General features: G+C 51.8%; 1 protein-coding gene across 1 annotated transcript in view; it reads right to left on the reverse strand.

Moving 5' to 3' along the window:
* Nucleotides 1–8,595, reverse strand: part of LOC134561134 (protein CEPU-1) — a 361,313-nt gene extending 352,718 nt beyond the window's left edge. The window contains exon 1 of the mRNA XM_063417829.1: nt 8,412–8,595. Within this exon, the coding sequence (XP_063273899.1) occupies nt 8,412–8,487 (76 nt within the window). The 5' untranslated portion in view covers nt 8,488–8,595. The remainder of the gene's footprint in view (nt 1–8,411) is intronic.
* Nucleotides 8,596–23,245: the final 14,650 nt, after the last annotated feature.

Here is a 23,245-nt window from a genome sequence, read left to right on the forward strand (position 1 = left end):
TCTCCTGTGCCTTGGCCCGCTGTCAAAAACCCCAGTCCTGGCTTTGGGAATTGACTCTGGAAAACTAAAAGTCTAACAGAGGCACCCTCTGATCTCTAAATACCATCTGTCCTGTAGAGAGGGAATAAAAGCTAAAAACACCCAAACCAACCCTGGAACAAAGTGCTGTTCACCAGATAACTCCTCTAAGAGGGGAAAAAAAGCCCCAAACACTAAAAAAAGAAAGAGAATATTACGGTATTAATGAACCTTGCTTTGCTCTGTGGGCCTGTCACGCTTCCAGTGAGGCGGGTCAGGCTTGGCTTTCAAACCAGTTCTTTAAATCAAGAATTCCGTTTCTGGTAAAATGGAAACATTAGCAAAGGATCTGTTTTGAAGAAATAACAATACAAAATGGAACAAGGCTGGAGACTCCAGGCTCTTTGATACTGCTGGAACATGGCCTTTGGAGCTTTTTTTTGTTGTTTGAAATCACTTCACAACTTTGTGCATAAAGCTTTGGTGAGCTCCGAAGAAAATGCTTCAAAAATCAATCCTTACTTTTCCCAGAATTTACTTGCACTGGGAATTTGTGATTGTTCTTTTTTATTTCGGTTCGGAATTAGGAAAAACCTGAAACATTCTGCTTAGTTTCTAATATTACACAATTTCCTCTGGCATTTCCCACTCGTTAGCAGCTGCTCTCTCCCACCGTGAGTCACTGGAGGACATGAACCAGCCCTATGGACTGAGCATTTGTGGTTTTCCAAGCTCCTTTCCAACCTCAATCAGGGTTTCCAGGATCAGCAATGTGCAAGGAAAATACACCATCCCCTCAAGGCCGGGTTGGATGGGGGTTGGCACAGCCTGGTCTAGTGGAAGGTGTCCCTGCCTGTGGCAGGGCGTGGAATGAGATGAGGTTTAAGCTCCTTTCCAACCCAAACTGTTCTGGGATCTTCTTCTGGAATTTACAAAATAAAAATCCCTGATGAGAACCTGCCCCCATCCATCCTCCAAGCCAGACCCACCATGGTTTCAGCAGTGAGCACTTGGCAGGAGCCACAGCTCACCCAGGGCATGGAGGGGACCTGTTGGAACCCTGGGCACTGAGAATTTCAGGCTTTCTGTGCTGCCAGGCAGTGGCCTTCAAGCAAACACTGCATTTGACATGAGCCCATGGAACAGGCTTCCAGAACTGAGTGACAGCACTGGGATTGTGGGTGTGCAGTTTGAATAGAAGTGTGTGATATCACAGGGTAGAAAACTTAGAGTTTAAGGTTTTAGTATAGAGTAATATATATAAAGCAAGATGGAGGACTTTAGCCTACGCCCTGAAGTGACCCTTCCATCCCACTCCAGAGGGTCCTTGGTGCTGTGCTGGGACTTTTCAGTCTGCCAGCACCTCCATCCCCAATATCCCCGTGGGAAGGCAGAGGATTCCATGACAGCTTCCAGCAAAGCTTTAAAGGGAAACACTCCGACCACCAGGAATTCAGGCACAGGGAATGCCCACAATCCTGACTTCCCCATGCAGCTCCTGCGATGCATTTCAGACTCGAGGCTCCTTTTTTTGACTTGCCCTGATTAGTACGCGAGGCACGTGGGAGGTGGAGGAAGGGAAAGCAGGAAGGGGGGGAGAGGCAAAAATGCCAAGAACCAACCACTGTCTTTAGTGGGAACAGTCAACAGGACATGGGGGCCAAGGGGTCAATTAATTTACAACAGCTTTCAGCACTAGACATATTAACTGTTAAGAGCATCACAAGTCCACGCTCTCCCTCCCGGCAGCAGATAACAGAGCCCGGCCAGGCAGCACCTCTGATTTATTATTAACCATGAGCAAGGTGCCTGCTTGGGAAGGAGGAGGGAAGGAGGGAGGTGGTGGCTCCTCCCTGCTGCCAGCCACGGCTCCAGATGTGCTGGGAGCACCGGGGATGTGATGCCTGCAGGGATTGGGGTGCCCCGAGGGTGCAGTGACCGAGGGAGCGCTCTTGGCGAGCCTGGTTTTTTTCAGAGAATCCCGGGATGGGTTAGGTTGGGAAAGGGCCTTAAAGATCCTCCTATTCCAACCCCCTGTCATGGACAGACACACCTGCCACTGTCACAGGTTGCTCCAAGCCCCCTCCATGCTGGCCTTGGACATTTCCAGGGATGAAGCAGCCACAGCTGCTCTGGGCACCCTGTTCCAGGGCCTCACCATCCTCACAGCCAAGAATTTCTTCCCAATATCCCATCTATCCCTGTCCTCTGGCAATGGGAAGCCATCCCTTTCCTTGTTCTGTCCTCCAGGCTCCTGTCCCCAGTCCCTCTCCAGCTCTCCTGGAGCCCCTTTAGGCCCTGCAAGGGGCTCTGAGCTCTCCCTGAAGGTTTCTCTTCTCCAGGTGAACCATCCCAGCCCTCCCAGGCAGTTTTTTTCCTATAAAAGCTTCTAAAGGCATGAAAAACCCACGTGCCAAGGTGTGGGTGCTGGCTGGCAATGGCAGACAGAAGCAGAAGGTTTGGACTTCCTCTATAAAATCCCCAAATCTGGCACCTTGCTCATTTTGGCCCCTGTTTGAAACCAAGGGCTCAACTCCAAGTCCAAGTCACAGCTCCAAGCCTTTGCCATGAACATCAGAGATGGATCAGGCTTGGGTCCTGCTGAGTCTAACGGGAGGTTTGTCACTGTCCATCAAAGGAGAATGAGCAGTAATGCTTAAAAAATCCCATTTCCCCTCTTTAAAGTTCACACCCCTTCAACTGGAGAACGAGCAAGGAAAGTTTTGCCCTTTCTTGCCACTACTGAAGTTTGAGAACCAAAGACAAACACAAATGAAGATCTTTTTCTGATTCCCATGGCCAAATATTTGCTCTTCACAAGGTGTTTCCCAGGCTGAGGAAAGCTGAAGTCCACCTCCACTGTCTGACTGGAGCTCCCTGGGAAGAGCTCGCCCCATCCACTCCCAGTTTATCACAGAAAACAGCAAGTCCTGCTCACTAACCTGACCTAAATCTGTCAACTGATCAATTTTTTTCCCCCATGGGGTAAAAAATAAATGGGAGGGGAAATCACAATATGGGTATTTTTAAGTGAAAACTGCAAGAAAAATACACAAAGCAGACAGTTCTAGTATCAAATGCACTCGTCTCAGGTGTAAGTCAAAGGAAGATAGAAAAATCACAAGCCAGGGTTATTGTGCTGGTCAAAATTCCTGCGTGGAGAAAGGAGAATTCGTTTTTGTGAAACATGGATATCCCAAAAGTGGCTGCAGCCTCCAGAGCACCAGTCTCGTACAGAGGGATGGTCCCTAGGAGGGTTCAGAGGTTTAGTTTCACCAGAGGAGGTGTTTTCAATCGCCCAGCTGCCACCTGATCCCTCTGCTATCAAACTGATATTTCTCTCCTTTCAACCCATGAGGCTCATCGCAAATGCGGGAAAGAGAGAGCAGTCCCACACCAGCTTGGTCTTCCACAGAATCCCCAAATCTGCCACCTTTGCTCATTCTGACCCCTCTTTGAAACCAAGAGCTCCAAGGCCAAGCTGCAGCTCCACACCTTTGCCATGGACACCTGAGGCTGATGATTTTTTGCCTCCTCACATGCCCACTGCAGGTGGCCACAGGCACCTTGTTCATGTGTGTTTTATGGCCAGCAAACAACTGCACGGCCTGAAATTGTGTCAGCACTTACAACCCCCATGAGGAACGACTGAGGGAGCTGGGGGTGTTTATCCTGGAGAGGAGAAGACTCAGAGGTGACCTTATCACCCTCTACCATCTCCTGAAAGGTGGCTCTATCAGGTGGGGTTGGGCTCTTTCTCCAGGCAGAAACTCCCAGAATGAGAGGACACAGCCTCAAGCTACACCAAGGGAAATATAGGTTGGATATTAGGAAGAAGATTTTTACAGAAAGGGTAAAAAAATATTGGAATTATCTACCTGGGGAGGTGATGGAGTCACCATCCCTGGATGTGTTTAAGGAAAGACTGGATGTGGCACTGGTGCCGTGGTTTAGTTGAGGTGTTGGGGCTGGGTTGGACTCGATGATCTTGGAGGTCTCTTCCCAACCTGGCGATTCTGTGATTCTGTGATTCTGTGACCTCACAGATCTCCAGTCCACCCTGGAGCTCCTAAACCTGGTGTAGCTACAACACAAACCTACTCCAGCACCTGCTCCCGTGCTCTAAGGTAATTTATTACACACAATTGAGTTTTCATTGAGTTTTGATTTCATTTTGATTTTTTGCCATTTTGATCTCCATCTGTTGTGATGGAGATCTCTCCACACCCACAGCGTAGAGCAATTACAACAACTTTACTCCTCCTTGTATCCTGCCAATCCCCTGCCGTGTAACCAGCTCAGCACAGGGATGCTCCCAGGGAGGCAGCAGCAATCCACACATGGAAAACCCCACCTGCAACTCCACCACCCAACCCAAAATCCCAAGCCCCTTTCCAGCATTTTGGGTGCCATCCAGCGTTTTGCACAGTGCAACTGCTTCCCAAAGGCTCCTGTTTGCTCTGCTGCATCTTAAAAATGTGCCAATTAATCCCACGTGGTGGCCTGATTTCCAGAGGTGCCGATACCTCCTCACAGCTCTGCTGAGAATCCACAGGAATGACAGATGTTCAGCCACGCTCCAAACCCAGCCACTGAGCAGGCAGAGTGCATTCCCCTCCTTTTATGTACTGCATATAACTGGGTTATCTAATCATGTAGGTATTGATTATTACCGTTATTACCTATTAAATAGCTATTTTCTGCTGTTGGGGTGAATATCACGTTTTATTGACCGGCCTGATAACTATTAACCACATCTAATATTTTTCCCGAGGACCAATAAATCCAGGCACTCACAAAAAGATGTCGATAACACGTAATTTTTCTTATACACATTCATTAGTGCAATTACCTCCTGCGTGAAGTGCCGGGAGGTTTCCCCTCACCCCTCCACCGAGAGAAAACTCGCGCAGGATGCGTCGCCCCAACCCAGATTCCAAATCCTGCCCTTGCTGAGGGAAGCACCCAGCCTCTCCTCCCTGTGGATGTGTCTGTGGGTCAGATCCAGCCTCTCCATCCATCACAGCCCAGCCCAGCCTGTCTCAGTTTGGGAATTATCTGCATCCCAGCCACATCGAACGAGCGAATAATTCTTGTGGATGGGGAACACTCCGTGTAGGATGTTGACACATGCTATTATTTTACATACCTATTTCAGCTTGTATGCTTATTAGAATAAGGTCTTTATGCTAATTTGTAAATCAAATTCCCATAATTCTTGGCTTACTGATGCTAAAGGCCCGGTTAAATCTTCTATGACCTTTTAGCCTGGTTAATCCTTTTACGTGTGGCTGAGTGAAGAGTTTTCTTGTCTCTTCCACTCCCGAGTGCTGGGGTGAGATTTTTGCCTCTTCCTTAAGAAATCCAGGTGGGCTGTGAGTCAGGGACATGATGAGGACACCCCTTTACTTTGAACCAGGGAAAGGGGGAAGAGAAATCGCTGCTGTCTGGTCCCTCTGTGAGGATATTTTGGATTTTCACTGCTGCTATTTAAAAGTCACACAGAAGACACAGAGCAAACACAATGAGGGCTGTGTTGCCAAATTGCCACTCACTTCCCGACGCCCGGGGCTATCCCAGCCCTCTGCAACCTCCTCTCTTTCCATCCCCTTTCCCAGCTTGTGGCTGGGCATTTTCTGGCTCCATCCTTCTTTTGAGTGGATGCAATGGGCACCTCCAGCTCCTTCCCAAGGGGATGCAGCATCCAAGAAATGCTCCAGCCTCCCTCTCCAGCACCAGCACCCAACAGCTCCCTTGGTGTCCAACCCCCCTGGACATCCCAGGGCTCGGGGGGCTCCTCCCTGACAGACACAGCACTCAGCAGATCCCATTTTAAGGCCACAACTCCACAAATCCAACAAATCCACAGAATCTCTACAAAAGCGAATCTACAACACTTGGAGGACCCGCAGATGTTTGCACAAATGCAAGTGGTCAAACGCTTCTGAATTACCCCACTTCACGCTCCACTTCCCCTTCAAGCACACTCACAAACCACTTTTCTTATTGTTTGTTTGGCTGGAAATAGGGAAATGACCTGGAGTGTGGGTGAACCGCTGCAGAGGGCAGCACACATCTCCGGAGATATCTGGAGGAGATTTGTGCAAAACACAGTTTTCCTGCATGACAATAATTTTCATGTTTTCAAACACAAGCCAGGGAGAAACTTATAAATTCCAAACAAGGGAGAAAACTTATGAATTCCAAAAACTGCTGTGATTATCAGAAGAATTCATAAAGCAGAAGCACATTACTGCTGATTTTCAGCACTGCATACAAACCCAAATATTACCTTGGGGCCGAATGAACCTAAATTTTTCAAAACTCTCTTTTAAAAGTTTGTGTCAAAATAAAAAACTATTTGTAGGGTGTGTTTGGGGTTTTTTTTTTAATGACTCTTAAATAAAATTATGCAAGGAAAAAAACTCCCAAGGGGACTCCTTCCCTCCAACAATGCAGCAACTCCCAGCCCAAAAAAGGCCCCAGCTTTTTGCTGCCGAAGGCTGCCCTGTGCAATGTTTCACCCAGCTCTGCCCTGGGTCCTCCCCAGACCACGGAGCAACGTGGCTGCCTCCTCTTCCTCACTCCAGGAGTGACCCAGGGACTTCTGGCACCCCCATCAGATCCCTGCAAGGGGGATCTGGGCTTTAGGGAGGCAGCACATTCCTCCCCACTGCTCTGCTGCCCAGGAGAGTTATCAAAATAATAAAGAAAGAAATAAAAAACCCAACTACTTTTTGATCTGGAAGCTTTGATAGGAGCGGGGAGAGGAAGCGGGAGGGATGACCAGAGGCGTGGAATAAGACTGCAAGGAAGCCAAGCCAGGAGCCCCAAAGCAAGCATTAAAAAATAATAAAATAATGAAATAATAAAATAAACGAAGCAGAAATTGCGGGCAGGAGAAGTGAGGAGGGAAAGGCGCCGCTTCAAACCTCTCCTGGGAAGCCCCGGCCCTTCACACCCCACCCGGGCTCCCTGCAGGGGTGGCAGCAAGGGGGGCCAGGGCTCGGAGCCCCGGGGCAGCGCTGGGATGCAGGAATGCCGGCAGCGGGAAGCACCATCCCTGCGAGAAGGAGGAGGGAGAGCGGGAGGAAGGCGAAGAGGAGCGATGCCTCGGCGTGTGATGTGCATGTTAAGTAGCCTGTGCCGGTCGATACGGCACGGGGGGCTCTCCCCCCGCAGCAGCGGGCCCGGCCTGCCCAGCAGAGAGAAGTTTGTGGTGGGAGACACCCAGTCAGCATCTCTGCGCACGCCGCAGCCCCCAGCCCCGCAGCGGCTGCGCCTCCAGAGCCCACCCGAGCCCGCTGCAGCGCACCTCGGCACGCCGGGGGACCAGGCTGGGATGCTTTGGCCATTCCCAGCCCTCGGTGGGCACCTGGGAGCAGCGCAGAGGTGGCTGGAACCTGCTGTGGAGAAGGAGGCGCATTCACCCCCTGGGCGCATCCATCCTCCGGAGCACCGGCACTCCCGCCCCGAGGAACGCCCGCATCCCCCGCGGGGCGCATTCGTCTCGTCCGGGGATACTCGCACCGCCCCGGGGTTGCATCCACGCTCCACGGAGCCCCCTCATCCCCTCCGGGGGTGCCTCCATTTCCCCGAGAAGTGCCCGCATCCCGGCGCCGAGCCGCGGTTCCCGCCGCCCCCCGCAGCCCCCGGCGCATCCCGAGCTCCCGCGGCGGCCCGGGGCAGGATGCGGCTCCATCCTCTCCTCCCATGGAGGAAACCCCGCTCCCACAGCCCCTCCAGATGGCTGCGAGGAGCCTAACGCGAGCTGACAGGCTCGGCGCTCCCGGCCAGATGGGGTTGGCTCCTGCCGCCTTTTCCCCCCTCCTTTTCCCATCGCTTTTTGCTCTTTTTTTTCCCCCCTTGCACAGCCCTCCCCTCCTCTCCAAGCAGCATCCCGCGGGTGGGGGGAGGCAGCCGTGCCGATCCGGGACAGACGGGACGAGCACTTCCCAACTCCCCGCCCGGCGGGAGCGGGGCTGCGCCGAATTTTTCGGACGACCTTGCTAGAAAAGCAAAGGCGTGGGGGGAGCACGGAGGAACCCCGGCCCCTCCTGCCCCGCCAGCCTGTCGGATCATTGATCCTGCCGGAATCGTGCCGGGATGGCAGAGTCCTTCTGCACCCGCAGAAATCATCAGGACGCCGGGGGAGAAGCGTCCCCCCCGCCGCCAGCCCTGTGCACCGGGAATTCCTGCGCCGTTCCCGCATCCGCATCCCCCGCAACTTCACGGCGGGCTGGGGAGCCTTTCGCAGGCTCTGTCCCCGCTCTGGAGGGATCCTCGTCCCCGCTCCGGGGGGGATCCTCATCCCCCAGCCCCCTTGGAGGGCTCTGCTGTGGGACCGCGCATCCTCCGCCCGCCCGGGCTGCGTCCCCCGCGGCGTTCCCTACCTTGGGAGAGGAGGAGCGCGGCCATCCCGGCGAAGATCACCCAAGAGACGGGGTGGTGCATTTTGGCCTGGGCCATGTTTTTCTTCTCCTTCCCCACTCACTGCCGGGCGGGGAGAGGTTTAAAATCCAGCGTTTTCCCGGAGCAAAGCGCAGGAAGAGGGGCGGGGGGGGAAGGAAAAAGGAAGGGGAAAAAAAAAAAAGGGGAAAAAAAAGCACCGAAGGGTGGGGGAGGGGGAAAAAACCCAAAAGAAAAAAAAAAGGGGGGGGAAGGGGGTCGGAAGGGGTTGCAGGTGCGAGGACAGGCGCTGCGTGCCCGCCGCTCCGGCCCGCACACGCCGCCCGGCTGCAACACGCCGCCGGCCGCGCACGCAGCCGCCCCCGCGCAGCACTCATTGGCTGCGGGCCCCCCCGCGCCCGCACCCGCACCCCGCCGGCACCCGCACCCCCCGACCCCGCCGGCATCGGCACCCCGAGCATCCCGCTGGTACCTGCACCTGTGATATCTGCACCCCCTAATCCCACCGGCATTTACACCCCGAGCACCCCGCTGGTACCTGCACCCGTGACATCTGCACCCCCTAATCCCACCGGCATTTACACCCCGAGCACCCCGGCGGCACCCGCACCCCCTGATCCCGCCGGCATCGGCACCCCGAGCACCCCGCTGGTACCTGCACCTGTGATATCTGCACCCCCTAACCCCACTGGCATTTACACCCTGCTAACACCACCGGCACCCGCACCCCCTAATGCCACCGGCACCTGCACCCTGAGCATCCTGCTGGTACCTGCACCCGTGACATCTGCATCCCCTAATCCCACCGGCATTTACACCCCGAGCACCCCGGCGGCACCCGCACCCCCTGATCCCGCCGGCATCGGCACCCCGAGCACCCCGCTGGTACCTGCACCTGTGACATCTGCACCCCCTGATCCCACCAGCACCCGCACCCCCTGATCCCACCGGCATCGGCACCCCGAGCACCCCACCAGCATCTGCACCCCACTGGTACCTGCACCTGTGACATCTGCACCCACTAATCCGACTGGTATCTGCACCCGAGCACCCCACTGGCACCCGCACCCACCGACCCCACCAGGAAAGACACCCGCTAACCCCACTGACTTCTGCACCTGTGACATCTGCACCCCCTAATGCCACCGGCAAAGACACCCCCCTAAACCCCACCGGCATCTGCACCCCCTAACCCCACTGGCAAAGACACCCTGAGCACCACACCAGAATCTGCACCTCCTAACCCCACCAGCATTTACACCCCACTAACCCCACTGGCATCTGCAGCTCCAACATCTGCACCCCCATAACCCCTCCAGCATCCGGACCCCCAGCACCCCCACCCCCGGCACCATCCCCAACTTCCCCCTGGTATCCACACCCCCAAACTGCCCACCTCCCCCGGGCATCTGCAGCCCCCAACCCCACCAGAATCTGCACACACACACCCCGGCACCCCACTGAACTCCTCATCCCTCGGCACCCACATCCCCCTCACTGCTGGCACCTGCAGCCCCCAAACTTCCCCCTGGCATCTGCCCCCCCTCCTGGATCTGCATCCCCCCAAATCCAGCATGAATAATGTTTGGAAGGTGTCATGTCACCAAACTCCCTGGGCATCCCCATCCCCCTGAATTCCCCTGGCATCTGCACTTCCCCACATTTCCCCTTTAGCATCCCTGCCCCTGCTCCATCATCCTCACACCGCCACAGAGCCCTTGCAATCTCCCTCAAAGCTCTTCCCGGCTGGGAAAGGGGGTGAATCCCTCCTGGAGCAGCTGCAGTGATGCTGTGGATCAGTTTCCCCACCTGCACGAAGGTGGGAAGGATTCACACACACACACCAAAAGGAAGAGGGGCACCTGCTCCTGGGGGGCTGATGTCTGCAGGACAGCCCCAACAAGCCTCTTCCCCTTATAAACCCACGTGGAAATGGCTATAAAAGCAAATTTAATAAGGCAAAGCTCTTCAGTTTGGAGCAGAAATCTCCTTTTAGTCCAGATAAGGGTTTTTTCCTGTACTGTAACCGCACTCATCTGATTCCTCACACCAAGCCCACCTCCTGCTCTGAGCAGCACCTGGGCCCCTTGGACCCAGTTTGGGATTGAACACACTCCTGTTACTTCAGCTCCTTGCCCATGCCAACTATTGGTCCCTATTTCACAACACCAGAAATAAAATAGACTTTTCTCCAGCTCAGGATTCCCAAACCAAACACATCTGTCCACACCACAACCCAAGAGCGTGACGACCACATGCCCACACAGAAAAGGTCCTTGAAACAAAAGCCTTAAATTATTTCCACTCTTTGTCTAATAAAAAGAATATCTGAGGCTCTGAACCCCTGGAGACCCCTTTAAAACAACCTAAATAAAAACTATCACATTAAATATTATTTTCATAAGTGATAAGGATGTCTCATTTCATTGCTCGAGGTGACTCACAGTCCCTTCAAACATTATACCCAGAAAAAAAAATGACAAAGAGGAAAAAAAAATTAAAGATATCCTGGCTTTTTGTATTTATGCCTCCTCAGAGGCTTCCAAAAATCTGAGCTGTTCACGTTGCAATTCAGAAGAAGACTTGGCTGCAAACCCCTGGAAATCCAGCTGTGTTTCTCTCTATCACCCAGAGTGACTCTGAGTCAGATCCAGGCCGGTCGTTGTGCTGCAGGAAGGTGACAAAGCACAGGTCCCTGTGCTCAAGCCCCATCCACAGATCTGACAGTGATTCAAAGGTCAGGCATTGGGAGGGGTTGGCAGCTGGGGCCACCAGCCCTGTTTGACACCTGTACGTCCCTGCCAGCAGCCAGCCAGAGGGCCACGCTGTCCCCAGCCACAGACAGGATCATTTCACCCATCCTTGGGTGCTCCCCAGCACCTCCTCTGCTGTGACCCATCACTTTCCGTGGGGGCTTGCCAAAAAGAGGCTGCAGAGTGATGCAGAGGGCTCCTAGCCCTCCTTCCTTGTCCCCTCCCAAGGCTGGGTTCAACCCACAGACCTCGGGGAGATCCGGTGGATCCAGGGCTCTCCACAGGACCACCAGGAGCACCCCACACTCTGCCAGGGCCTCCTGCACCTCCCAGCTCATTAGGACAGGAAGAGCTCGTTAGCACAGTAGCACTAATGACCCAGTGGTGCAGCAGGATGCTTTTCCAGAAACAAATACAGGCTGTGGAGAATTTAATCTTGTCGTGCTGTCAGCGCTTGGAGTGTTCCTCCAGCACAAACCCACTGCTGCCCCGGCTGATGGAAAACCCTTGGAGAGGGGAAAAATTCCCAAGCCCATCCCATCTACACCTCTCCCCTGCTTCCCCAGCATAAATTGCCCACAATAAGACTCCACACAGCAATTTTTACCACCCTTGGCAGCGCTCCTGTGACCCCAGCGTGCCGAGCCAGGGACTGCGCTTGGAGCAGCTGGAAGTGGTCGATTAGGTTAGTCTGGTTTATTACCAACACATTATGCTTTAAAAAACACAACTTCCCTGCCTATTTGCCTAAGCAGGGAGAGCAGTTTCTAAGTCAACCCTACGCAGTCGCTGCTCTTCCTACAGATTTGCTCCATGCATTATTAATCCACACAGCGCTCGTTCCGAGCACGGATATTTACCCGATGCACCAGAACAGCTCTTAAGGAGCCTTTGGCTTGTGGCTTTGTGGAGCATCAACTTTTCATGTTGAACAGCAGGTGATGTTCAACAGAATGCCTTGCAATAAATGCCTAATATCTCCATTACACTCGTCCATATCTGTGTGCTGGGCTGATAGGAACATGCAGATAGCAGGGCTGCACTCCTGAGATAGGGATGGGGGGAACAAGTTATTCATTGGAAATCATATATAAATATATATTTATACCTGGTGTTAACCAGGGACACCATCCCTCTGAGCATATCGAGATGCGGAAGGCACCTTTTGGCAGAAATTCCTGCAGAATTTCTATGAAATTCAATTTTTTTTTCTGCCCCTAAATCTGAATAAAAGCCCAAAACACAACACCTTGACTAAAAGTCTGCAGGGAAAAAAAAAAAATGTGCTATGCTGCTTTGCAAGGAAACCTCTAACTGGCTCTAAAAGGAGCGCTGTGACCTTGCTGAACAGCACTGCATAATTTTTAATAGACATTTTTTGCTGGAACTGACATACTCCCAGGCGTGGTTTTATTTCGCTAACATTTTTTTCCAGAGGGAAATGCCATGTTTCATTGGGTTTTTTTTCATCATCCCTCCATATACAGCCCTATAATTACTGTATGCATTACAATAGCATTGGCATGCCTTTGATAAGATCCTGCTTCCATTATGTTCGACTCCGTGTGTACACCCGGTAAAAACAGTCCCTCCCTTGAGCTCTTCAAGTCAAAATAGAGAAAGCAGAGGAAGGAGTTGAGACAAGAGCAAATTACTTCTCATTTTAAGGCTGGAAAAATAAGGCTTGGGATGGCTAAGCCGCCACATGAGGCCAGGGAGGGAATTTCCAGAAAGGAACCAAAACCTCCCAGGTTTTAAGGCTTGCAGGGCTCACCTGCTTCGCCTTGCATCATTTCCCCATCCCAAATCACTTCTGCTCGTGGCTCACCAGTGCAAGGAGAGAGTTAAGGCAACACTCCCACGGCTCTGCCAAAAACACCAGCGATGAATTCTGTGCAAAATGACCCTTTTTTTTCCCAACAAGGGGGGAAATTGTAAAGCTCCACACACAGCCCGGCCCACGTGTCCACACAAAGGCATTCCAGCAGCCCCGTGCCCTGGCGTGCAGGGGGCACGGGGAGCCAGACAGAGGCGTGCCCACGGGTGCCCGGCTTTGCTCCTTTAATTACACCTCCTACGGGTGAGAAAGATAAGCCCAAACGGAGCAGCTGCATGAAGGGAGGAAGCCTATAAGTTATTCATAAGTTCAGGCTCAAGCTCCTCTCTTGCTTTCACTCCATGACACCTTCAAAACATATTATTCATCTATTTTTTCCTCCTCTGGGAAGGGAGATGGTAATTGTAGTAAATATATCACTGCCAAGTCATCCTCGCAGCCCGCGAGGCTGCACGGCGCGAGGGGCAGGGATCTGAGGCAGCAGATTTGGGAGGCCTGGGATCCGTGAAGGACAAGCTCAGGCTGCTGAGCACTGGGGAGGAACCTCCAGCCTCACCCATCACCTCCACCATCCCATCCTTTGGGATAAAAAACCCCACAGTGCCCACTGGGCACCTGCACGTTGTTGGTAAGAGTTTTCCACATCCAGAGCTCAGACTGGGACAGCAACTCCCTCAGGATGCTGCACCCCATTTTCATCCCGTCCTGGTGGCATTTGGGTCAATTTTTTGGCTGTTTCTGGCTCACAAATAATAAAAGAAAAGCCACTTTCACCCGCATCCCTGCCTGCAGAGAGCCTTTGGAAACAAGAGCCACAGCTCAGAGGTTTTGTTTGCCCTCTCAAGGCTGTTCCAGACAGAATAATGCTCCTGCCAACTGAAGCAGCTCTCCTTGAGCTCGAGAGGTTCGTTTTTCTGAATGCAGCAACACGGATCCTCGTCTCGGCCCCATAGCACAGAGGATTTGTTGTATTCCAGTGCAAAAATAACCCTGAAAGCAACATCCATGGCCCCACCAGGGAGGGGAGGGCTCCGGCATCGGCGCAAGGCGCCTGGGAGGAGAGAGAGACACGGGGCATGGATTTTATTTGTCCTCGATTCCCAGGGAGGTCATTTACTGCAGTGCCCCTGGCACTTCCCCAGCCCTTTCTAACACATTTGATTCTTGTGAGTTTTCTTAATCTCATCTCCTTCATTGGTTATTGCTCTTTCAGTGCTGAACTCAGCAAGATCGCCTGTGTTTAGAGAAAGATTAGCGCTGAGTACATTAAACACGGTAATGCCATGTGCTGTAGGGCACCGGGTCACTGCCCCAGCTCCCAGTGCCCACAGCACCTTCCCCAATCCCAGGCTGAGGCTGCTTTTGGCCACGTCCTGCAGCACCTCTGGCATCCCAGCACCTTGCAAGGAAGATAAAAACCTCGACAGCTCCAGCTCTGAGCACACCTTGTTTCTCCTTCAAATTGAGCCTGGAGTTGGACTTGATGGGTCAGGATATTCTGTGGCTCTTTGATGCCTAAGTGCTGAGGGACAACGTGGTTTTCCCAGCAGAAGAAGCAGAAAGAAAGGGTGGATGGAGAAGGGTCTGGATCAGGCAGACAAGGTGCCCACCTGTACGTGAGACAGCACCAGGCAAGAGCCACGCAGAGCCCTCCAAAGGCTGAATGCTCCCAAACACCTCAAATCTGCAAGCTCAGAGGGGCAGTGACCTGCACCCCTGCAGGAAGGCGATGCCCACGGTGCCCTGCCCTCGTCCAGTGCACAAGAAAGGGGTATCAGTGTTACCCAGGGAAATGTGATTCTCTCAGGAGTTTTATTCTCTACATAAAATTCCCGATTTTAAGCAGCACAGAAGCAAACCAAGGTGATAAGAGCCTCTGGAGAGTGGCCATGCTCTGCTTGGTCCCACTATTCCCTCCATTCATTCCCTTCCCCCAAACAAACCATTGTTCTCTGTATTCCAAAGACACTGCAGGGATGCTTCCAGCACCCACCCGCGGGGGCTGCCATCAGTCCCCATCCCAGCCGGGCTCTTATCGAGGCTCACCGCCTCCTCTCCCTGCTTTCCAGCTGATTAAAAGTCTGTTTACCTTTGGATTACAAGGAGGCAACAAGTCCACGTGGGAAGAGTCGCCGTTGCATGGGCAAAGACTCAGCAAACAGACGGCTCGAGGAGATAGGGGCTGCTTGCTGCCGTGTGTGTGCTGCTGGGCCTGAGGGTGACACAGCCCTGGCACATCCCTGCCTCCCCTTCCCTTTTGTTCCCCTCCTCGACCTCCCTCACTCACTTGGGGAGTGAAGACAAAGGCTCAGCCAGCTGCCCAAGTCCATCCTGGAAAGTGTTGGAAGAGAGACTCAACATCAAATTTTTACATTTCTAACCATCTCTTCCAAACTGGTAATGGGATAATAAATTTGGGGTGGAGGAAACTCTTGCACAGCTCTTTTCCAGCTCCTCTGAAGCTTGAGGTCATGTTCAGCAGTGACCCACCACACCAGCTGGACGTGTGGCACTAAAGAAACCTGCAGCCACCTTGATGTCTCAGGCAGTCCCACCTCGAGAGAGCTCCTGAGGAGTTCGGAACAGACAGAAACCCACCAGATGTTATTTATTGATGAATATTCTCAGCCCCGGAAGGTGCAGCAGTGGCATCACTTTGCTGCAGTGCTCAAAGCCACCCAGCACCTGCTCTGCTCCCCAGAGCCGCAGCGACACCTCGGAATGCAGCCCAGCCTCCCACCAGCCCCTGGCAGGTCCCAAACACCACATCCTTTGTACTCCAGATGAAGGGGAAAATAAACATGCACGTTACAAAACACTGGCTGTGATGAAAGCACCATTTGAGACCCTGCAGACTGTCTAGGGATTTTTTTCCCATCTAATTCACATCTCCCACTCTCCATCTGCCAAAAGAGAAAGCCAGGTGAACCAGCCCCGGGAGGAAGGGGATTTGTATTCCCCAAATAACCCTCATTTGCAATTTTAGCTTCTCCTGCTCATCCTGCCACCCCAAACTAATTGCATTCCCCACATCCTCCTCCTCCCTCTCCCCCATCCCAAGCTTTCAAAGCCCGTGGTGTTATACAGCAGGCTCAAAGCTCGTTCAAGATTAGTCCTGCAACCTGCCTGGCACAGTTAGAAAATTGAATGTGGTAGGAAAAAAAATAGACAAAAAAGGGGGGAAAAAAGGAAAAAGAAATAAAAAAACCCAAACAGAAAAAAGGAAGAGTCAGCTCTTGTCAGGAGTGTGGTAGTACAAGGAAGTAATTTTTCTCTCCCCATTTCAGCTGGACGTTGCTGTTTATGTCTGCTGCATCCTTTCTTCTCTGCCGTGCAGCTGTAGCATTGGGAAATTGGAGAGGGGAGGCACGGTGGCGAAGGCAATAGCAATTGAAATTGGATCCTATTGAATTTTCAATAGGACACCAAAATATATACATATTTCAGCCTGCCATTGCATGGACGTGTAAGTCAACAGTGGAATCTGTGAATGGTCGTTTGGAATAATTACAGCGGGGGGAAATCGTCGGAATAATGAGCAGTTGCTCCCAGAATATTCAGGGAAATGAAATGCTGACTGCTGTTTATTAAACAGGGCTTTATTTCCAGTTTAGGGTGTTTGGGATGGAATTAGATGGCAAACACACAGCACGACTGAATGGCTGGGAAAACCTGGGGTCGCTGATGCTGCTCAAACCTTGTTCATTCCCTTCATTCCTCCCCTATGTCTGCCTTTCCTTGCCCTTCCATTCCCTCTCAAGCACAGCAGCCTCTGGAAGGGGCTCCTGGAGGAAGAGGGATGGTCCCTGCCCCCCAACCCCCCATGGACACCAAGGGACACCAGTGCTGGAGCAGAGCAGCCAGCAGGAGCAAAGGACAGGGAGGTGGGATGGCACTGAGAAAGGCAGGAACCAGAGGGGACACCCCTCAGCAGCTGGAATCTTCAAAAGCTTTGAAGTTTTGGGGTTGGTTTCCTTTTCCCATCAATATCCTCAGAAAGAGGCTGCACAGCCCACCTGTACCCCCATGCCTCCAGCACTGCCTGGCACACACTTAACTCCTTGTTTTCTTTAAAAAGACCAGAAAAAAAAAAAAAACAACACCCTCTGCAGCACAGCAGAGAGCCCGAGGCTTGAAATATCCACTTGAAACATTAGCAGGAAGAGCACACACTTACATGAAAACCAGGTAGATTTCTGAAAACTCACATTTCGGGAGAAATATTAATGTGTCACCTGACAGACATTTTGTGACACGGGTCTCAGCTTTGTGAAATGGAAAATAAAGGATCAAAAAGCCATAGAAGCGTCAGAAATGCAGAAGCCAGAGCACGCTGGGGGTTGTGTCTGCTGTCCCCACGTGCCAGAGGGGATTTGAATGAGGATGTTGCATTTGGATCCTGATGGAGAGCAGAGGGAAGCAAAAAGAGGAGCAGGAGGCCACTGGGGATGGGAGATGGGGACCACTAAGTCCTTATAATTCTCCCCCTCCTCCCAACTCTTCCCCTGCTGCTCCTGCATCCTCCCAGCACCTGGATTGACTGAGGAAGGAGAGATGAAGTTTTAAGGAGATGGAAGTGCCTGTGTGTATATGCACATGATTTAGACATCTCAAAAGACTTCACACTGTATTTCACATAATTCACATTTCTAAGCTTCTCCCTTTGCAATGCAGGAGGTGAGCATAAATGAGACAGGTCAAAAGCCTTATAAGCTTCGAAACATCCCCAGGTTTTCGAAATCATATTTAAAATCTTCCAGTTCTGGATGGAACAGGGCTAATGCCAGCCAGAAGAAACCAGGCTCCCAAAAACCCACTGTGAGGGCACTTTGCACCTCACAGCCACAGGATAAATCACACTGAGTGCTTTGGCAAGTGCTCTGTGCCCTCCGGCACACACCAAACCAGAAAACCTCAAACCTGGAGAAAACCCAAAGCAAAAATAAAGAACCTCAGAGGTGTCTTCTCCTGGAGGTGATGCAGCATCCAGCATGGCCAGGAGAGTTGGTGTGGCTTCAAATCCTGCCTGCAATGAGAAGAGAATGTTCATCCCGTATAAAATGCAGAGAATTTTACTGTTTCTTGCTATTTTAGTCACTGGGGAAACCAGTAAAACCATTTTGAGCCATTTTTATGTGCCTAAGAGTGGCCTAAGGATTCACACAGGAACCTTCCCTGTTGCACAGGATCCAGAGTTGGAAAGTGCAAGAAGCTCCACAGCAATTCTGGGGGCTGTCTGATTTGGGGGTAACACTGTCCTCAAGCACTGAGCACCCTCAGCTCACACCAGGGTTTGAACACAGGGATGCACGAGAAGAGCCTGGCTTAAGACACAAACAGAGCAGGGAATCCTGGCTGTGCCCCAGGAAAAACAGAGCCCAAACCAATTAGATCCATTGGGAAAAAATACAGAGTGATTCTAAATGTATAGACTATAAAATAACACCAGAGATCATTGGGAGCTCTGCCACATCCCTCCATCCTAACTCACAATATCTCTGCAATTCACTGGCCTCTCTTTCTCTGCACCACCTCTGCTCTGCAGCAAAGCCAACTTCCAGCACTGGCAGAAAAAACAGAAAACCTAAAAACCCCACAACAAAGCAAGGATGCAACACCATAAAAATAAATTAAAACCCCTAGAGGACACTGAAGAGAGTTGTGGCTTCTTTTACTGCATTTTCCAAGGTGCTGTTTAAACACAGACAGGGGAAGGTGCATAAATACATCAGCTCAGCCCTCTGGCCTGCAGAAGCCTTGGCAGAGCACAGAGAGCACCAGCAGCTGGGATAATTATATTTTTTGTCTCCCTCCAGCCAGCACAACCACAGCCCTGCCCAGGATCAGCTCCCAGACAGCTCCTCCAGCCCCACACAACGGGATCCCAGCACTGATTGCTCCACACTGGAGCAGGGGGGAATGAGAAATAACTGCACTAGAGGACATCAGATTGGCTTCCCAGATCATCCACTCCTGTGCACAAAGGGTCAGGACTGAGTTATCCTGGCCCTCACGGCTCCAGGGTGTGGGTTTGCATCCCGTTCCATGGGCAGGGACACCTTGCACCAGACCAGGCTGCTCCAGGCTGCAGTTCCAGGGATGGGGCAGCCACAGATCCTCAGCTGTGCCTGGTCCTGGCCACCCTCAGAGGGAGGAATTGTTCCCTGAGATCCATCTCACCCTGCCCTCTGCAGTGGGAAGACATTCCCCCTTGTCCTGTCACTCCAGACCTGTGTCCAAAGCTCCCCTTCAGCTCTCCAGGAGCCCCTCTAGGCACTGGAAGGAGCAACACAGAATCCCAGGATGGTTTGGGTTGGAAAGGACCCTAAAGCTCATCCCATTCACCCCCTGCCATGGCAGGGACACCTTCCACTGTCCCAGGCTGCTCCAACACCCTCCAACCTGGCCTTGGGTACTGCCAGGGATCCAGGGGCACCCACAGCCTCTCTGGGCACCCTGTGCCAGGACCTCAGCACCCTCCCAGCCAGGAATTTTTTCCCAAAATCCCACCTAACCCTGCCCCCTGTCAGTCCAAAGCCATTCTCCTTTGCCCACCCTCTCCCCATGGATGACCTGAAGGAATCAGCCCACCCACAGCACGAGGAGTTTGGGCAAAGCCTGTCCTCTCCTCCAGATCAGCCTGGATTTGGCAATTCCTGGCACTGGGGGAGGATAACCCAGGGCTGCCCTGGTGGCCACAGCCTCCCTCCCTCCCTTCCCTCCTAATACGATAACACTCAGCATAATAAATATTGTTAAAAGCACAAGTCTCTCTGGAGACTTGGGGTCTCGGGCGCAGGTGTTCAGGCTGTGGTAATTGGGTGAGTCATTCATTAAAGGAAATGCAATTTAAAATCTATTACATTCTTTAAAACACAAAGCTTTTGATTTGTCCCACCCGTTTCTGGCCCAGGCCCAGCAGCATCCGGGGCTCTCCTGTGCTTGTCAGGGCTGTTTCTGCAGTGGAGCAGCACAACACAAACCTCTCCCATCCCCTGAATCCTGCTGCCTTCTAAAATCTCCCCTCAGTTTTGCAAAGCCCTTTTAATTTCGAATTTTTATCAAATAACCAGAGAGGGGAAGTTGGAGAAACCTGGAAGGTAAAAGAGAATCACCCCAATCTGTGAGGATAAATTGGATGATAAAACACAGCTCAGCTGAAGGACACAGGGAAACTCTTTAGTCTTGGGAGGGAAGAGGAGAGAGTTTGATCAAAGAAAATGCCAGGTGATTTCTCCCAGCAGGGAAAGACACTGCAATAACCAACAACCAAAAAGTTAAAGACAGCCAAATTAAATACAGCACAAATGTTTAGCAGCAAAGGTGATTAACCTTTAAAAGCCACTACCAATGGCAGCCCTGGGTTCAGCATCTCCCGAGATCCTTAAATCAACCCTGAACACCTTTTCAGAAGATTTATGTTCGACAAACACCAAATCCAAGGCTCAGGAAAGAGGTATCTAATGACTTTCCAGGGCCTGTTTGTGTGATCTAAAAGTCCCCTCTGGCCCTAAATTCATTGCAGCAGTGCAGCTGATCCTCAGCTGATCTTGGGAAGCAAAATCCTGCCTGGCCAGCCCTGAAATCAAGACCCAAAGTCGGTCATTGAAGTTACCACAACCACCTGAAATTCAAGCAAAACCAAACGGGAGAAAGGTTCAATCAAACCTTCTCCCTCTGCCATATTCTCCTGTGCAACTGCTGGTGAATTTTGGGGAGAATAAAGCTCAAAATGGTGGCTGGAGAGATTATCCTTGAGAATAATTCAGAATAAATTGAATTTGAGAATATAAATATTGATAATAATCTTAATAAAAATGATAAGAAGAAGACTAGAACAAGCTTCCAAGTCCGATTTTTCAAACCCAGACAAGAAATAAGGTGACCCAAGCAGCTGCCCTGGCTCTGCAGGTACCCAAACATCGTTGACAATGAGTGGCTCAGTGCCATGGGTGAGGAAGGCACCAGGACAGGTTGTCCTGCTCCTTGGGCAGAACGAGCAGTGACAGAAAAAACCACTTTGGAGCGGCGTAATTGCGACGGCGGTGGAAGTTCTGTGTACACAGACCTACTGGCAGAGCGAAAAATCACACAGCAGCCAGCAATATTAGAGTGGCAAACATTGCCAGTGCCAAGGTGTGCCGTGGCTCCTTCTCTCTGCCTTTTCTTTCCAAGAGGATGCCCTTCATCTGCTCTTGCCCCGAGCTCAGCGGGCCCCAGGAGTCACTGGAGCTGTCTGGAGCTCACCCTGTGGTTCCTGTGCACCGCCCCAAAATCCCCCAGGCTCCTGCATAGGAGGGATTGTGGAGGGGGAGGGTGGTGCCCTGGGGTCACAGCTCTGCTCCAAACACCCCAGTTCAGCACGAACACGGCACACGGGTCTCACCTGAGTGTTAAACTACCACTGCAGAGCCCAGCCAGCAACACCCTCCTGTTCAGATCCCCCTTCTCTGCTGATTTATGTCAGCAGCCACTCCCAACACAGACCTGGCCACAGCCCCCGTTCTCCCTCTCTGCTCCAAGAACATGGAATGGTTTTGGCTGGGATGGACCCTAAAGCCCATCCCATTCCACCTCTGCCATGGGCAGGGACATCTTCCACTGGACCAGGTCACTCCAAGTTGGTTTGAGAGTCTCAAACCATTGCAGCAGAGAAGCAGCTGGACTCTGAACCCAGTGCCAGGGCCTTCCCACCCTCACAGAGAAGAATTTCTTCCCAGGATCCCATCCAACCCTGCCCTCTGGTAGTGGGAAGCCATTCCCCCTTGTCCTGGTTCTGCGCTCTCCTGTCAGAAGTCACCCTGTGTTTGTTCTGGGATCACTTGCTTTTCCAGCAAACCTTTCCCTGCAATACCAGGGAATACCCTGCAATTCCTGTCTTCCCCCAAGCTGGGGTCTCTCCAGGAAATTTCACCTCTCTGAGCCTCTGCCTCTGCTGACCCCGACTGGGATGTGCACGAGCTCGGGGCGTGCAGCCAGGGGAAACATGGACACTTTATGGACAGGGCCTGGCAGTGCTGGGTAGTGGTTGGACTTGATGATCTTAGAGGTTTTCACAACCTTAATTATTGGATAATTGTAGGATTTAGCCTTTGCCTGGCTGCCTGTGTGGCACAGGCAATAACCTGGAATTCAACAGCTCCTTCACCACACATCACAGCTGAAACCTCAACAGCAGCATCTTCCTCCTCCACCAGTGCCATTATTCACAGCTTTTCCCTGCCTCGAGCTCACTTCTGCCTTCACTGTCCCTCACTCTCAGCATTCCTGCAGGACGTTAAAGAAGATCCCACTGCTCCAATTTCCAACAGAGAAAACTCTCCTGGCTTGTTCCTGGAGGCACTGGTGGAAATCAGTGATGTCTTCTCCCCCACGAGCTGGGAGGGGGCTGCATTTACCCACGGAAGAGCCGGGCCTGGAGTCAGCAGCACGGCTCTGATCCAGGCAGGGTCAGAATTGGTGCTTTTGGAGAGCTACCAAAGCCTCTGGCACTCCTCATCCCAACCCCAACCATTCACCCACAGCCTGACTTCCAACCAAACCACAGTGATGCCTTTTCCTTGGTCTGAAAATTAAGAGCCAGACACAGTTAAGGGATAAAGGGTTTGGACTTTGGTATTGAACAAGGATCTTTATGGTGTAACACTTCTCCGAGGTGGAATACACCAAAAATGTGGACACACGGTAGATCACGTATACAATTTAATTGACTTTGCAAATTAGTATATCTAACAAAGATGCTTCAAAGAGATGCTTGAATAAACAGTGTGATACCTCTTTATCCTGAGGTATCCTTCCCTAGATGGGCCTGATTTTAGTTTACAGGTTGTGTTCCAGAGGGGACTTTGGTTTCCCAAGATAGTGTAGGGCTTTCCAGCTTCCAGCCGTGAGGCTTTTAGGATGTTTGATCTTTTGGCCTAACAGAATACCAGCACTGTGCTAAATTATCAGGAATTACAAGCATTCATGTTAAGGGAAGCTGATATGTGGCTGCATGAGGCCAGAGTGTTATCAGCCCCACCAAGCTCTGAGGGTGACCAGCAACCTCCCAGAAATGGCCTAAGAGTAATTAGCAAGACAGCTGATTGGAGGTGTTTTGAGAAAGCAAAAAGGTTTAATTAAAGAGAAAATAACAAACTCTACAGAACAAGAGAACAAAAGCCGTGCACAGTGCAGGGAGGTCCTTTGCACCTGCTAGGGCACCCCAAAGAGACTCTCTCTGTGCTCT

This window comes from Prinia subflava, chromosome 22, assembly GCF_021018805.1.
Source record: "Prinia subflava isolate CZ2003 ecotype Zambia chromosome 22, Cam_Psub_1.2, whole genome shotgun sequence".
Classification (NCBI taxonomy): domain Eukaryota; kingdom Metazoa; phylum Chordata; class Aves; order Passeriformes; family Cisticolidae; genus Prinia; species Prinia subflava.